Genomic DNA, 17,760 nt, shown 5'->3' on the forward strand with positions numbered 1-17,760 from the left:
CTATAAGATGTGCTATACCTTTTCAAAACATCTGTTACCGGAAGTTGTCTCAATGCCTTCAATCCTTTGCAGAGCTGGAACTTCAACTTCTTCTCCTAAAATGGCACCTTTGTGGATTGAAGCATAAGGTCCCACGGAAGAATTTTGGCCGATTCTAATTGGAAGAAAGCTCAAGACTCCATTTTTTACCTCATGGCTTTGAATCAAAGCCCCTTCTGCAATAACAACTCCATCACCAATAGACACTAAAGAGGGATCAGTGATATCTACAGTATCAAGAATCACTGAGGATCCTATTCTTGCTCCAAACATTTCATACCAGTATTTTAGGAACACGGTTCCTCTTAAATGAACAGCTAATACTTTAGAAGAAACATCTTGTGCTTTATAGAGTGCCCACCACTTGACAAAATCTAATGACCAGATGGAGACTTCAGGGGTGAGAGCATAATTTGGTCTCAGAAAAGAGTTTCCAAAGAATGCAATGCAAATGCAAGAAGAAACTATGCAAAGGATCCAAGCTAGAGGAGCTAAAGTTAAAGGTAATAGATAATTCATCAAATAAATGTTGTCTGTCAAGTCGTGGAGAATAGGCAAGGAACTTAGGAAAGCTGACATTGATAAATAAGCAGGAAAAATCACCATCATAGCCACAAATATGAGAGCCAGAAGTTGGAAAAACCAGATGCCGAATTGGTGAGTCCAGGAAATTGTTTCCATCCTGACTAGCGCACAATTTGTTTCAAATGTTAGATTAGTTGTATTTTTTGTCGATTGTGCACGACTCTTGGCCAAAATATTCTCGGAGATACTTGCCAAGTCTGCAATGCAACTCGCTGTGAAAATATCCACAGCCCCAACTGGCACTCCCAGGAAATTAGAAAGTTTCTGCGCTGCTCTGACCACAAGAATTGAATCAATTCCATATGACAATAAACTTTCTGTGGCACAAATTTTGTTAATTGGAATATTTGTCAGTTCAGATACCAGCCCTTTCAAAAACTCTTCAATATCCCTATTACTTATCCTGGGATCTGGTTGAACAGAAGCTCTTGAAAGATTCGTTTGCTGAAAACGAGGTGTAATTCCCTCCTTACATGTCCCTGTGCTGAAGGATCGAAGAAAAGTCCTCCTGAGCTTTATTGCATCTGGTACTACATTAAGAGTTCCATCAACAAACTGTTTGAGGCATTCGAATCTCTTTATTTTTCCTGATGTTGTTTTACTGATGGTCCTAGGCTTTATCAACTTAATTGAAGCAACACTAACCCCATGTTCTTCTGCCACACGATTCTGAATTTGGTCAATTATATCCTTAGCAATAGGCTTACCATCCTTAACTTCAGCAATCACAACCAGACCAACTTGGTCAGAACAATCAGGAACTTGAATACCCTTTTCCATCAGGATTTCTTCTGGAACACCAACGACTGCACAACAACCTGGGCGTAGGAGATCGGATGAGCTCTCAACTGTCTTTTCAACATCTGCTGGATAGATGTTTCTTCCTGCTGCAATAATGAGATCCTTTATCCTTCCAGTAATGAATAGCTTCCCATCAATAACTCTTCCCAAGTCACCAGTTCTAATATACCTCCGGCCAGGATGGTTTTGAAGCTCATTTCTGAAAGTCTCTTGGCTCAATTCTTCCCTTCCCCAATATCCAATTCCAGCACTCGGACTACTGATCCATATCTCTCCTTCTTTTCCATCTTCTTCAAGCTCCTTGCCAGTCCCCGGATTGACTATTCGTATGTCAATATCTGCATTGTCTTGATCCACATATCCACAGCAAACTCTCCCTTGCCAGTCTACGAAGATGGGAATTCCTTCTCCAAAAGCACAACTCACAAATACACAGTTTTCTGCTAATCCATAACCAGGGGCCATCTTCTCTTCAGTTAGGCCAAAAGGGGCAGTTAGCTCAAGAAATTTTTTCAAAGTAGTTTTCCGAACAGGTTCAGCAGCAATCATGAGGAAAACCATGGAAGAGAGGTCATACGTCTGAACCTTGCCCTTGTTAACCTCTAATCTTCGAGCCACCAACTCAAAGGCAAAGTTGGGACCTGCACTATGAGTAGCTTTATATTTGCTCATAGTATGCAGCCATAAAAGGGGATTTTTTATAAATGTTAATGGAGAAAAAAGGATTGCAGTTCCACCACTCACAAGAGCAGTGAAAAGTCCACCAATCAGTCCCATGTCATGGTATTGAGGTAGCCAGCTAACAAGGACTGTCCTTGAGGTACTCTTGTATCTTCTGCGCATCAACTTCACATTATGAATGAGGCCACCATGTGTAATCACGACTCCTTTTGCATCTCCTGTTGACCCGGATGTAAATTGCAGGAAACTTACTTCATCTGGATGGGGATCAGATTGGTCAGCCATCGTATCTGGAGGAGTCAAATTAGCAAAATTCTTTATCCAACTATCAGTGTGCATCCATGGAAGTTTAGGCCAGACTGCTGAAGATTTTCCCTTTTCTCTCATCAAGCCAATCATATTCTTGACCTTGCCTACTCTAACTGCTGAGTGATAACCAAGGGTTGATAGAATTGCGACAGCACCACATGATTTTGCAATGTATTCGATTTTCAAAAGTGCTTGGCCACCTCTCTGCAAGGGGTCGGGCGGAAGAACTGGAACTGGTAGAACTTTAGCTCTTAAGCATCCAAAGAATGCATCAATGAAGTCGAGGCCAGGAACATATATGAGAAGAACTCGATCCCCTGGTTTTATTGAAGGCTTCTGGTTTGACAGCAGCTTTTGAGCAATGCAAGAAGCATTGAGATGAAGCTCTCTGTAGGTTCGCTGGCCTAACACTAACCCTTCTTCATTGAGCCAATTGTAAAGCACTCTATCTTGAGTGACATGATGAGAACCCCAGTGCCTTAAATAGCCATCGAGCGAGGACAAATTGGGAAACTCCACTCCTGGTAATTCGCCTAACCCCATGGCATCCCTTTCTGGTTTTGATTGAAAGAGAAACATGGGCTGCAGATGTGACAGGTTCTAGTTTAGTACAGATAAAAAAGAAAGAACGTAATAAGTGTTGCTTTGTTTTCTATTCAGCTGACATTCATTATTGCGATCACCTTGGCATAAGAAAACGTTAGAGATGAGTTGTCGTTAGCAAAGTGCTTGCATACTAATGCCATGGCATATGAAGAATTCCTCTCTGTAAGTTCAAAAGCCATAAGCCCTCCTGTGTAATACGTGTTCAATGAACCTTGGAGCTCCAATTCCAATCGCTTGTAGAATCCATCCTCCATATCTGCGCAAAAGCTTTAACACATTGGCATCTTATCTTGAGTAGTGGAAGATTAATTAGAAAAAGAAAATAGATCATACTTACCTTTGCTACAAACATGAGGGAAATATTTAAATCTTCTTTGTAGAATCACCTTCTTAACTTCTCCCCCCATTTTCGCAATTGTGTTCATTGCCAGCTCAGTTACATTTGGACCTGTAATGTCGGCCGAGTTACCATAAGACCAGAGCAGGAAAATATTAGTGTCTGGGTAGAATTTCTGCATGGCAACTGGATAGCCAATTGTTTCCGGATTGTCCATATGTTTCCCGAAGTAATAAAAACCAAGCGGTAAATGATTTAGGCCATCTATCTTCAAAACTGTGGTGTAATAGTCGATCGTGTATACTTTACTGAACAACTCCTCTTCGAGGTGGCTCATATCCATTACCTCAGCTTCTTCTTCTGCAAGTAATATTAATTGAAAACCCATTAAGAAAAAGCAAATACAAGGGAGAAAGGAGACATGGATGGACAGAGCTAGTTGAAGGCAATCCATTCGAAACCTGATAATTTTGGGCTTGAGGATCTGTAAGTTCTACAATTTCTAAAAGGAAATGAACCAGAGATGATAATCTTATCGAACTCCAAACTTGTGAAATTTTTGTCACGGTCCATGACACGAAGAGTTACACTTTTAGAACTCCGTCTCACAGATACAACTTCAGTTTGGCAGTGAACTTTGATTGGAAGTGACTCGCTGATCCTCTTCCAGAGGCCTCCATATCCACCTTTGAAGCGTCGAATTTTACCAGCCATTGAAGTGCGCGTGAACTCATGAACATAAGCATAAGGCATATCTTGTACAAACCCATAACCAGAAGCAGTGTAACCATACGCCACAGATTTTGGAACAGAGGTTAGTCCATGAGCCTCAAGATATGTAGGAGTTAAGTCAGATGCAAATGCACTCACAGCATGAACACCAATATATCCCGAATCCTTAGCTTTGTCCTACACAGATAAATCCAAATTTCCATCACTAAATAAGTGTACAGATATTCGAAGATTCAAATCATAACCAGCCATAGCAGGAGAACTAACCAACCTGGAGTTCTAAGGTGAGTGAGATACTGGACGTATAATCATCTGCGACGCGTATGTCTTGATATTCCCCTGAAGTATCAATGAGGGCTAGCTTATGGGAGTCCAGTTCTTCTAATTCAGAGCCAGTTTCTTTGGCTAAGTGAAAGATTGTTGGAGCACTATTAGCAGCAAGAACTTGACCTCCCAAATCATATATTTTACCTGTAAGAATAGTGAATCCTTATTGTTAATCAACTTCAATCTCATAACAACCATGTCATTGAGTATTAAATAAGTCGTACCTTCAATTTCCACTGACTCACACATGCCCCCAACATCTTGATTCTTCTCCAAGACTGTTACTTCATTGTAACCAAGCTTGGCCAATGCATAAGCAGCTGACAAGCCACTTGGGCCACCTCCTATAATCCCAAACCTAGTGTTCAAAGGAAGGGAAGGGTGAAGTTTAGAGAACTTATCTTCAAATGACTTGCCTGTATCCATAATCACAGACAATATTCACTTCAACCACCAAAAAACCAACTTCACAAATCAAATAAGTGTTACATCACTGTTGAACAACCAACAAAACTTCGCTCAATATCATCATATATACATAGTTTTCAGGCAACCCACAAGAAGGATCACGAATTGGTTAGTTAAAATCTGATGACTGTCGTATTCCACAAAAAGGGTCATTTAAATAAGTGCCAAATGGCCAAAAACAATGAGAAAAATGGTTTCCTTGATGGGGACATCTTAAAATAAAATAATAATCTATAGAAACTAAATGACGAATAGTTACTTTCTCAGCAACTTTGGACACTCCGAGAATTAAACTCAAAATATTCTCTCATCATCTACTACGTATTTGTTAGTTAAAATTGTTCCTAAAGAACAAATGGATCGAAGGATCGGCAGCGACCAGCACAAAGCAATCATTTGCACATTTGGCACTTTGCTTCCTATTTCTTACAGAGAATTTCTACTTTCTGTCTTAATGCATACCCCTTCTGTTAAAATAAGTTGAATGATATTGATGTTATTGTCATGCTATATTAAAATTGTATTGGAATATTCCTCTCATTAAAAAAAAGAAAAAATCATGAAACATTACAAGTTACTGATATCAATATTAATATTACACATTTGAACTTATTTAATATATACATACTGAAATTTTTCATGGAATTGAGACCTTAACACTTCCGTCCAGGTTACGTAAACCTCTAAACCTCCCTAGAAGTTACGTAAACCTTTAAACCTCCTTATAGGTAACAAGTAAATTAATTTATTTTTGATGAGGGCCTAAGTGATAGGTAGAGGAGGAAAAAACAAAGAAGAGGTTGAAAAGGACAAACAAAGAATGGTGGACTGCATAATCCACTCTTAAAGGAGATATTCCACAGGGCCAAATCTTCGTCACTTCAGGCTTTGATTCTATATAAAAAGTAGAGCTTTGTAATTTAAGATCCATTTCTTAGTACTCATCGACAATATAATATCCGATGTTTATCCCTTTTTAGACTAAAATATTCATCTCTTTCCTTCTCATTTTATGTTGGTAAGATTATATTTGAATTCAACTGATTTAATGAATGCATGCATTTTTTTCTTTCTAAAAGAACATGATTGTTTCTTAAAAAGAAAACAGAAAAGAAAGAAGATGAATGGGTCTTAAATTATATTGATAACAATAATTAACATAAATTACCTTTTGACACGTGAATTCATTCGCTCATATAAGATTGGTATTGTGTCACATACACCCTTGGGCTCATAATGATCACTCCTTAATTCATGTAATCAATGAGTCGGTAACTTCATGAATTTTTTGTTGTGAGCTTCATGATGCTATGACTTGAAGTCTTTCAATGTACTTTTGAGCTTCATCGTGTTATGACCAGGGTCTTTCATGGTACTTTTGAAGTTTCTCCTAGATTTTCTTAAGTACTTCTAAGTTCCATGTACTTCCTCTAAGCTACCTTTAGATTCTTTCATGAATCTTTTGACCTACCTTTAAGCTCTCTTATGGGTCATCTGAGCTACCACTGAGCTCTCTCATGAGTTCTTTGAGCTATTTCAAAACTTTCACATTCTCTAAGTAACTTTAAGTCATTTCCATGGATTCTATATGATATTATTAGACACTCTTATGAGTCGTCATATCGAAGTTACCTTTAAACTTCCTCGTGAGTTACAACCTGCCTAAAGTCATGGGTGGGTAGTGGTCAAATGTATATTAGAATTTTTCAATTTCACTTTTCATCTTTTTAGAGTTACCTTCAACAATTTTACCAAATTAGATGCCAAAAAAGAAGAATATATATATATTCTTACAACATTTCAGAAGTAAAAAGTAGACTTTACAAACAAAACTACACACATGTATTTTGATATTTTGGTGGTTAACGTTGAATCTAACCTGCTGCAATGACAAACCTGTGTGTTCAAACATAACTCAACAATAAATAAAATACTACAAATTACCATTCCCTATGACATCAATTCATATCACTTTCAACTAGATGGGTAACAAATATGACTTCAAGGTTGGTTGAAATGGCATCCTCAACAGAGCAATTTAATTTTTAAGAGTCATAAATCAACGACTTCATAGAAATGGGAACACCAATTTTCTTGTAAACCTTACAAATCAATGATTTCACATACTCATGGCTGATTCAAGCTGCTACCATCACTTGAGAACAACTTTGCAATTTAATAATAAAAACTACAGTAACGATGATATATATACCTTAAGAAAGTCAAGAACCATTGAACTTGGACTCAGTTTGTCCGTCTCTCCAAATCTTTGTTAATTTAATTTAATTTATAAATCAAGATGCAGCCAGATGGGTCAAATTAATCAAAGCATAAGATATTAACTTTTGAAGTGAAAAAGCTGAAGGAAGATGGAATTTCCAACAATGACAAACACCATGATATAATAATTAATTGAATGTAATGTAATACCCACTTAAGTGAAATAGAAATTCAAATAAACTTCTGGTCACAACAAGCTGTCTGATCTTGCAGGCAATCTTCTAAAGAAGGTGGAAGGAACTGAAGGAAGTTTATGTCGAAATCTTGGATGTCTCAGAACATAAATACCTCCAACAAGGCAAATAACTTGAAATGGGGTCACATAAAGAATTATAGCAGCAATCAAGCAAAATGTTACAAAGAGAGCACTTGCTCTTGGGTCTCTCCAGCTCAATAGTGACTGAAATCTTTCTCCTTGAGTTGCAAGATCCCCGACCACAGTTTGCACTCTCCCGGCTATACTCCGTAGGCGATCGTATCTCATCCGAACGGTGTCGGAAGATCGGGATGTAGGAAATGTATCAAATTCTTCATCTAGTTCATCAGGATGAGTTGCATCAGCATGAGACAACCTAGTGTCCATGTGTTGGGGGTGTCTAGGCCTATGCTTGAAATTCCAAATACCGATAACAAAAAGGTAAAGAAAGATGGTTGGAAGTACGAGCTCGGGGTAAAGAACTAAAATGATGAAAAGGATGTGGATTAGTATTGTTGTTATAGGGTTCTTCCAGTGGCAAATATGATCAAACCATTTACCAAATGCAATGAATCCACTTAAAACGCCCATTATTCTGAAGAAATTGGCTTTGCTTCTCCTCATGCTCCACATATGTGAATCTACATCCAGCATATACTCCACAACCTCTTTCCTCAATGCAGGCTCAGCACGCGCTAACCTCATCGAGACAATTTGCATAGCCTGGTGCCTTAAGCTATCAAGTTGAATCACTGATAATGGATGAATGTAATGCATTTTTGGCAACAATGGGTTGGAGTACATATGCAACATGTTAACCAAAGATGAACAAGTAAACCTTACAGCTAACTGCACTTCACCCATTTTCTTCACTCCTGAAGAATGAAGGACCAGAAGTGGATATGAATAAGTGTAAACCCTATCAGTTTCAAGGGTCGATAGCCGAATCCGCACCTTTCCAATCCTTGAATCTTTTACTCCACTTCCTCCACCTATATAACCATTGTCAAAGACCCCAACAGTAACAACAGTACAGGGATCAAAAACCTCCCAAGTGTACTGTTCATTCCACTTTGGACTGAAGCTGTCCACAATAGTCCTTGTCCGAATCCATTTCTGTCCATATTTTGCAACGCAGTACGAATCTGTCTTCCCTCTGCCATCTTTCGTCTTCATCGGCATCAGCCCTTGAGCACTTAGAATCCCCATCTCTAGAATCCCAATGCTAGACTTCCACAACTGTTTTGCAGTAGGCCTAAGATCACTACTGTAGTGGGTTGATTCATCCAACACATGATACCCACCATCCAAACAAATCCTTAGATGAATCCTACTGGCAAACTTGACTTCCTTTTTCTTTTCACCATCTGCAACGATATGTTTCTCAAGATTGAACCATCTAGTATTTACAGGTTTATGATCTAATCTCCTCTGCACATTTTGCAGGGGAATCAAACACCTCCCAAGAATTTCGTCTTTATTTGATGCTACCTTGTCTTCAACTGTCAGAAGTAGTGGCTCTTCAAATGGTTCAGCAGCCACAAACATTAAGTCCTCATTCCACATTGGATTTATAGACTTGCTTTGAGATATTCTACTTCTTAGAGCCTGGGCCCCAAGAATAGCTTTCACAAAAACTTCTGGATACCGACTCTTATCGCTCGGTAGTAAATCCTGAGCTTCAATGATGTTCACTCTAACATACCAAAGTTTGGGAGAAAGATAAACCTTTGATCTGATGCTAGCAATGGCATCAGCACCCACGGTTACAGCATCTGAATGCCAGGCATCAGGAAATGCTTCATCTGCTTGAGTCCCCATCCACACAGCCAACATAAGCTCTCCTTTTACCTTATCCCCTTTTCGGTCCTCCAGCCTATACCATTGCGGTGCCAGTGGACTATCAGGAGGGACACGTTTTGGAACATCATTGAGATCGAAAATAGCCCGCCCCATGAAATCGTCTACTACAAAATCCTTGTCTTTCACCACCACTTCCAAAAGAGAGGCTTGGATTCGTTCCCTCGAGAAAGCAAAAACTTGTTTCCACTCAGGGTTGGACTTCTTCTCAAAGTGTTTGGTTGTTCCCTTATAGTTTCCAAGTTTCACTTCCACATAGGGATCACAACTACCAGTAACATCTTTTCCAGGTAAATCTTTAGCTTTGACCACATAGACATAAAGATATTGCATTTGCTCCACAAGATCATACGTGGAAGAGAGCTTGTCTCCCGTTATCGAGACTGCACCTATTTTAGGATACGTCTCCTTCAGAGCAAAATCATGAGGTTGAAGAATCTTCTGCATCTCTTTGCTTTACGTAATACCAAAAAGGACAACTTTTAGACACTCAGAATAAGTATAGCCTTAACTTCTTAAACCCAAATTTTACCAATCTCAATGCAACTATAGACACTCAACTCCAGTTCATCAAGAATATTTAGGCGAAATTTGTAACGGAGCAACTTGAGGTGAAGAAAACTTAGCAAAGGGATGAAATTTTAGAACTCTCAGCTAGCCTCTGTGGAATGTTCCAATTATGTAGCACAATCACCTGCAGATGAAAAACAGACTTCCATTCATTTACCATTTTGATGTCATCATTGATTCAGCTGCTCATTGAAAGTTGAAAAAATCACATAAAGCTTGATCAATTCCTTGTGTAGAGTGTACTTGAAAATTGGTATCCTTCACTCTTTATTTTTTCTCGGTAACCAAAAACAGAATACAGAGCCATTTTGCATGGCAAACAAGAATCACAATTTGTTGAAATCTACTTCAAGACAAATTAGCTGCTTCAGTTTTACAACTAATAGGTTTGTATGGTAAAAAAAAAAAAAAAAAGGTCCAATAAGTTTAAAACAAGAAGTAACCTCCAAGTTCAAGGAAAAAGACTCATTTTGTTTCCAACACCTAATACTAGCCAAAAACTTGAAGAAAACAAAACCTCAAAAAACATAAGGTTAGCTACAACCACTCAAACCAACATGATAAAACAATAACTTGAAGGAAAAATGATGGGTTTGTTTGTTCAAGGAAACAGAAAAAAAAAGCATTTACCTTTCTTGAACAGAGATGAAATGGAGTTGAATGAAAGGTGGGTTAAGAGTGAAGTGAGTTAGAAAGTGCAAGGGATATCATAGAGAAGACTGAATCTTTGGAGAGAACACAGATAAAAACAAACAAGACGCCAACCTTTTGGATGACCAGCTTTTGTATCCCTTCGGACCATTGCAAGTGAAGACAAATATCATAAGGCACGTTTGGAAGGCTGTGGTTGGTTTTGGCACGCGCGGAGGAGGTTGTCTGACGTTGTCCATACTCCATTGGTGTATATCCTCTTCAGGAGGGAAGGAATTGCTAAGTTCCAAAAAAGAAGAGACACTAAGATCTTTACCTGAAATTTTTATTCATATTACTTTTCAAAAGTTAATACAACTAAATACTATAAAATATCTTTTGAGGTCACCTCTTGCTCAATGTCAAAAAGACTTCAGTTTTACGGCTCACTATATATACTCAAGAATGTGGATTAGGCAATTCTCTTTATAGTCAAGTCATTACTATGCTATTTTTTCACACTTTTGAATGATTTTTCAATTTTTATCCTTAGATACTGTTACAAATATTGTTATTATTGTAGTAGAAGAATTATGAATATGTGACTCAGTTACTATTGCAATCACAAATTCCATTACCAGTTGAGCCCAAATAGTATTGATAATGGTAATGGTAAGAAGATAATGATATCAATGTAAATAACCTCAATTTTAATCAAATTACATTTGGAACATTTCACAAATGTTCAAGTATGTGATCAAAAGAAATTCAATTATGATTGTAGTTGATGCTCGTTAAGATTGGTATATAAATGAAGACCCATTACGATTACACTAAATTTGATTACGGATTAGAAAATATGACATAAATTGTAGTTTAAAATGTTACAATGACCGCATTACAAAATTTGTAAACTAATCTTAAATAAAAGAAATTTTGAATTCATGCAGAAGATGAAACTCAATACTTATGTGGTCGGAACAATAAAATTAAAAGCTCAAACTTGACAATCAATTCAAGTATAAAAGTGAATATGATTTTTGGCATCATATCATCAATAATCAATGTTTTGAATCACCCTATATCAACGGCAATTGCCGGGTCAAAAAGAAGAAAAATGGAGTTCTGATAGGACAGAAGGCCAAGTTGGAAAACAATGGGAAACCCCTTGGATTGATACTGATAGACAAGTCAATTATGAGTTTAAGGGTTTGATAGGAAAACAAGAAACAGAAAGATAATGTTTGCTCTTTCAGTTTGTTGAGTGGTTGAGCAAAATAATGAGACACAATTTGTGTTAGGTGTGATTGGTTGGATTGGTTTTGAGTACAAGCTTCACTTTTCTCTTCTTTTTAACTTTTACTACCAGAACTATCCTAACCTTTCTTGAGGCAAGGGAGTCAACTTTGGCACATAAGAATATCTTTCATTGTTTAACTGAGATTGGAAATATTGCATGATCGTAACATCCCCTTTTTGGGAAAAACAATCCAATTTCATTCCACCGATCAGACAGTACTTTTGGCATCATTTTAACTGTTATCAATATCCATACAATCCATCATTGCTTAACCGTCTAGAGGTTTGGAAACTTTTGATTAAAAATAATCGACAGAAAAAAGAGTTTGAAACTTCACGTAACAACTGTAAATTTGTATTAATGGAGGAGAGGGGAATAATGTGACCTACGAATTGCACATATGTGCAAACGCTTACGGCACAATGCACACAATCTAATGCTTAAGTCAGTTTGAGATAATATGAAAACTTTAAAATTCGAGATTGATTTATTCATAGAAATTGTTTGACTTAGTGCATCAGAATTGGAGTTTTGAGGTCAAACTGAACCAACTTGTGGGCCAATGAGGTTGGGACATGCATTTTGGACACTCCTTTTTCAGGAGGTTAGCCTCGGCCTCAACCTTGTTAGAGGCAGTGTAGGATTTTGGTTCTTTTGACTCATTCTTTTCAATTCAGGCATGCTCAATGATACGAGGACGAGAGTGGGCTTTGGAGCTCCCTCCCTTCCGAGTACCCAGTGAAAGTATATTTCAACTTGAGTCTAATCTCTTTCTTGGTTTAATTATCTTTGAACTCAACCGAGATATCGAATATGTCATTTGGTCCAACATCATTCATAACAAAAAAAAAACCACGTAAAAAGTTATTTGACAATTTCTAAAGTAGTGGAATGTAAATGCTTTTTATGAGTCTGCCAAAAGATAATGAAGCATGCAGCCAAATTCTATGGAAATTTAATAAATTCAGCTAAAGTTGAAAAAGAATGAATCGTAGATCAAACCTCTTCTTTATTACAACTAAAATATCAGATGAATGTAAGAAAGTAAATATGAAAAGTAAGTGAAAGTCAAGTCTTTCTTGAATGCAGTTTGAGATGTTTCAGAAGCATTGCTGATCGGTTTCTCAAAAAATGCAGTTTTAATTGGACAATAGCTAGACTAATGTTACCTAAATTTGTCAACAAAGACCATGCTTTGCTAATTAAGGTATTTCTAAAGTTAAAATCTTTTCACTTGAACAGGAGCCCCATGCTTTGCTCCAGATTCAAGCATTGCTTCTAGCACTGCCACATCTCTAGCACCCTCGATGAAAGATATACGATCATCAGCTTTATCATCACTCCCCTACAATCAAAGCAGAAATAAAAACCACTCAATTTTACATTTTGCTATCACAAAACAAACTCAGTTTGTGTTTTGACATGTATTATCCAAAACTTGGACGAAAATTGGTTATAGATGTTTCCTCTAAAAACACTAAGTGATTTTTATTCACTTTTAGAAACTTTAAGACTATTTTTACTTCTCCATGTCTTAGAAAATAAATAATTTTAATCCGTTGATTATCTATGATATTACCTCCGCAGAAATAGCATGAATAAAAGTTTTTAGTTCTTCGGTAACTCCACTGAATGGATAGAAAGTACATCTATTCAGTCCACTAGCATCAGTGAAGGAAACCTGAAAACCAACAAAAGAAATGGGTCATATTTGAAAGACTGGAAGGTAGCAAATCACTTGGACAATTGAGGATCAGAAGATTTGATTTCAAGCAGTGCCCAAAACTAAGCTGAAGATTTTTAGAAGAAAAAATTATATACCAGATAGCCATGTTTTCCATCCTGGTTCCCACGTTCAATCTGCAGCGTTCCCTTTAATCCCACAACTCGCCAGAATATCTGAAGAAATTAGAATACATTGTGTAAATGAAATAATTTTTTGAAAGATTAAGAAAAAAATTCTTCTTCTTGGATTGCTTACCTTGGGTGATTTTGAGGAGACTACCATTACGAAAACACCAGAACATCCATTCTCCAGTTGGCTAAAGGAGGGGAAAATGTCATCATTCTTAATTTCTAGGTTTTCAAATTTGTTGGTGACTCATTAATTAGCAGTAGGCAATTGAAACTTACAAGAGCGAGGATATGTTATCTGGCGGAGGTAAAGACTTATCCACATAGGAGGTAGTCGCTGAAACTGATACCACCTCACATCCAACAAGCTGTTTACAAATACAAGAAACTAGCATTTCCAAATTAAAAATATCATATCAAGGATGGTGCCATCGGGGAGGGAACGTAAATGCCATGCATGACTAAAGGTGGTTTTTTTTTCATCCACAAATCAGAGCCTTTGTGACAGTCACGCTTGTAGTTCATCACCACCTCATCTTATGTACTTGAGACTTGTACTGGTTTTATAGGTTTTGTCAATTTTGAGATTATAAACATTTTGGACTTAAAGAAGAGCAGAAATAGTAATGGTTCATCAGCGGGCAAGTGATAGCCATTAGGATAGAACTCAAATATTTTTCTCATAGGAAAAAAGTTTCAAAGGCAGTTACCATCCGTAATCCAGCAATGAAGTGTACGCCCATATCCAGAATGAAACCCCCCTGACACAAGACATATGTTGTCAATGAAAGATAAAATTTAAGACTACATCATCGGGATAAAAAGAACAAAACGAGAGAGAAAGATAACGTAGATATAAATGTAGAGGTCTTGTTATTGGGCATTCCATTATACAATAGTTCCATCTATAATAAGAACATCATATTCTCCCATGAAAAAGTGTAAAAGTGGCAATCATGAATCATGATTTGATGGAAAAAATGAAAACAACATAGATAATATTTAAAATTTGTGTTGTGATTGTTTACTAGAAGAACACTTACAGCGAAGTCCCGCCGCCAAGAGCTTGAGAAGTAGGGGTTCGAACTATTCATTGATCCTTCAACAATCACTTGGACGCTCATCATATCCCCAATGTCAGCAATTAAGTTTTTGCACTGCAAAACAATAAAGAGCATTTTGCTGAAGTACTAGAAAGAATCAAAAAACAAGAATAAAAAATAATCTAAAAAAAGTACCTCAACAAATGCTGGTTCAAATCGATAATTTTCTGCCACAGCCCATAGTCGTTGACGGGAAAAATTGGCACTTAAAGATTTGTAATTTGAAAGTGCATATTCCAACTCGCTTGTGGCTGCATTACGACCATATTGCCAATTTAGAAATTGCTCTTTGTAATATCTTCAACTTTGACCATTAATAAAAAGACCCAAACCATTTTGGATGCAACTTTTTCAGTGTACGTAAAATGACTTTATGGGGTTCGTGGTTGATGATATTGATTTGGGTTTTTCTTTCCTTTTTTTCCTTTGCTCAAAAAGGTTAAAATAGGAAAGCCAGTACCTTCAACTCAATATAACTTATAAGATGAAATAATTTTTCTCTATGATCTATAAAGTTGCATTATTTATATCCTATGTTTCAACTGGTCCATTAGAACTTTCATTGTCATATCAGTTTCATAAATAGTGGTAATAGGAAGACAACATCTAGTCTCGGTAAAAGTGATATACATTGGGATCTATACTATGGGCAATTAGAATTTATACTTCCAGATCAATATTCTCATTTCTCAAGAGAGAGACTGAGGTCCCCAACAGAATTGAGATGTAACAGGGAAAAGACAATTTATCTGCACCATGAAATCATGATCGGATGGTGACCTTGACCGAAAAGCTAATCTATAATTAACAGTAACCCAATTTAAGAAATGCATATGTTACGAGTAAGTGGGTAGAGTAGTGCGAACAATTGAACTGATACTTAAAATAGTAATGAAAATAAATAAACAAGTAGGATACTTACAGGCTGCTGCTGGTTTCTCTTCAGGTCCATGAAATTTAGAGAGAATACATACAAAATTTCCAAACAAAAAGAACATTAGTCTATCATACAGAGCCACACGCCAATAGGAAGTGTCTAATGCAAGAGCTAAAATGCTTTTTATTTGGTTTGGGTTACTTCATGTAGCAACCTCAGTTCAGGTAGTTTGGAAGAAACATAGAAACCCAAATTATGATGCTATCGTACCAGTAGCCAAAGCAGTTCTGAGGAAGCACCTAAACGTTAAAAATTTCAGTCCCTTGATTATTTCCTATCATAAAATAATAATAACAGAAAATCTGGCTCTTGGCATGCATCTTTGGAAAAAATATATTAGGTAATGAACCACCAGGAACAATGCTTGACACCACTAAGTGATCCATGTTGGGGGAGAACCATAAAGAGGATCTCAATTGAAAAGAATTATGTCAAATCTGTGAATCTAACCTTTTACAAATGGATCTTTTCCATTCTATTGGAAAGAGACAAATCTGAAGCTAGCTAACTGAAAATGTGGTCAGACTAATTAATTAATCAACAGCGATAAAAGAGATAGCACACTCATACACGACATATATCTTCTAAATCACAATCCGCCTGAATGAGTTGCATTGTCTTCTTCTCTGCTATTCTTTTTATTCTTTTCACCAAAATTGTTTAGACAAAAATAAGCACAACTAAAAAAAAGTCGCTTATATAAGATTTTTATGCTACATTCACTGTCTGGTCATATAAGATTAATCTCTAAGACTTCAGCATCCATCACTGAGATTCTTATGCTACATTTACTAATCAACCACAAGGTGACATGATATATCAAAATTAACATATGATAGAAAAACCAAGTGATTCAAACTGCCAATGTGAAAGGACTATACACCAGTCCCCTTAACACCACTTATGCTACTGTTTGAAAGGGAATTGGTCAAGCACATGATTTATGAGTGAATCCACCAATTGGGAAATAAGCAAAGAAGCAACCAAAACTACGATTTATTCTTAGTTGAGGCATGAATTACCTTGGAGGACATGTTTCCCTGCTTTGAGCAATCTCAATGACATATCAACCTACAAGGCAAGGGCCATATGAAAAGAACAGCACATAAGGTGCCAATGCCAATGCTCATAAAGTAAAAGTTAATATAAAATATAATGTATGTAACGTTTTCCCTTTACTTTTCCACCAGATTAAAAATTATAACAGGTCTTAGACGAGAAGGCAACAGTATTCAATATGTCATCTCTTAAAGCAAGAACTAAGGTCGAATGCAAATGAAATACAGAAGCATAAGACTTTGCATAAATAGCTAAATAGACAACATTTACTGAAGAAACATTGTGAAAATCGTTCCAAGAGTTGACATTTGTGGCTCTAAGAATAAGATACCTGAGCTTGACCAGCTAATACAACTGCAACTCCAAGAATTGAACTGTCTTGAATGATATCATCAAGACCCGCATCACCCCACTTACACTCCACCGTGGGGAAGTAATTTCTCGCAATGTCGACGGCACCTTTAGCTGATGCCTGCAACCCAAATCATATGGTTGTTTCCCGATTTCTACTAGACATAAAAAACAATGCAAGGTATGAAAGGTTAGTAAGAATGAAGAACCTCGGTGCGACTCCATATAGCCTTAACAATTAGAAGATCAGAGATCTCGGCAAGTCTGGGAAGGTACTGTGTCTTGACGAATGTACCAGCTCCAAGAATGGCGATCTGGGGTAGCTTCGCCATCTTCAAATTGAATGATTCAGTTTAGCACCAATCGTGGATCCTTTGGTATTGGCTTAGCAGTTTTCTGAAGGAGATTGAGGAATGGGTAATTTTACACTGATGTAGTTTTTTTCAATTTCATCTATTTGATTCGACCCATTGGTTTCATCATTTATATACTTTGGTGTACTTCACATTCACATTCACATTCACATTCACATTTCCTCAGTTGAATATTCATACAATCAGAGTATAGCTCACCAATGATACCATTTTGAAATGTGGATATTCTACCATGCATATAACAATCTCACTAAATATAAAGTTATCAATTCACTTTTTAAAAATTTTGAATACATTAAACAATTTTTAGAGAAATTAATTTTTGGACTCATTACACATTTTCAAATTTAGACTTGCTAGA

At 36.9% G+C, this 17,760-nt stretch overlaps 3 protein-coding genes across 4 annotated transcripts; all 3 read right to left on the reverse strand.

Moving 5' to 3' along the window:
• Positions 1-12: 12 nt before the first annotated feature.
• On the reverse strand, positions 13-4,979 carry LOC105435235. The gene is made up of 6 exons (XM_031884567.1): positions 4,642-4,979; positions 4,362-4,561; positions 3,820-4,267; positions 3,359-3,718; positions 3,099-3,277; positions 13-2,997 (listed from the first exon to the last, which is right to left on the reverse strand). The coding sequence occupies exons 1-6, from the start codon at positions 4,841-4,843 to the stop codon at positions 13-15; spliced, it is 4,374 nt and encodes a 1,457-aa protein (XP_031740427.1). The 5' UTR covers positions 4,844-4,979.
• Positions 4,980-7,195: 2,216 nt separating this feature from the next.
• Positions 7,196-10,790, reverse strand: LOC101210272 (FT-interacting protein 3). Of its 2 annotated transcripts, none has more exons than XM_011655271.2 (2): positions 10,557-10,790; positions 7,196-9,915 (listed from the first exon to the last, which is right to left on the reverse strand). In XM_011655271.2, exon 2 carries the CDS (start codon positions 9,666-9,668, stop codon positions 7,353-7,355), a length of 2,316 nt encoding a protein of 771 aa, XP_011653573.1. In that variant the 5' UTR covers positions 9,669-9,915; positions 10,557-10,790; the 3' UTR covers positions 7,196-7,352. The 2 variants fall into 2 exon arrangements, with proteins under 2 accessions (XP_011653573.1, XP_004142139.1); XM_004142091.3 differs by having other exon boundaries at positions 10,422-10,790.
• A 1,905-nt stretch (positions 10,791-12,695) lies between these two features.
• LOC101204258 (dTDP-3,4-didehydro-2,6-dideoxy-alpha-D-glucose 3-reductase) lies at positions 12,696-17,546 on the reverse strand. Its single transcript, XM_031884839.1, has 12 exons — positions 17,235-17,546; positions 17,006-17,146; positions 16,638-16,686; positions 15,601-15,618; positions 14,814-14,929; positions 14,619-14,732; positions 14,286-14,336; positions 13,855-13,943; positions 13,703-13,763; positions 13,543-13,620; positions 13,301-13,402; positions 12,696-13,066 (listed from the first exon to the last, which is right to left on the reverse strand). Exons 1-12 carry the CDS (start codon positions 17,355-17,357, stop codon positions 12,941-12,943), a joined length of 1,068 nt encoding a protein of 355 aa, XP_031740699.1. The 5' UTR covers positions 17,358-17,546; the 3' UTR covers positions 12,696-12,940.
• Positions 17,547-17,760: the final 214 nt, after the last annotated feature.

Source organism: Cucumis sativus, chromosome 4, assembly GCF_000004075.3.
Source record: "Cucumis sativus cultivar 9930 chromosome 4, Cucumber_9930_V3, whole genome shotgun sequence".
In the NCBI taxonomy this organism is placed as follows: Eukaryota; Viridiplantae; Streptophyta; class Magnoliopsida; order Cucurbitales; family Cucurbitaceae; genus Cucumis; species Cucumis sativus.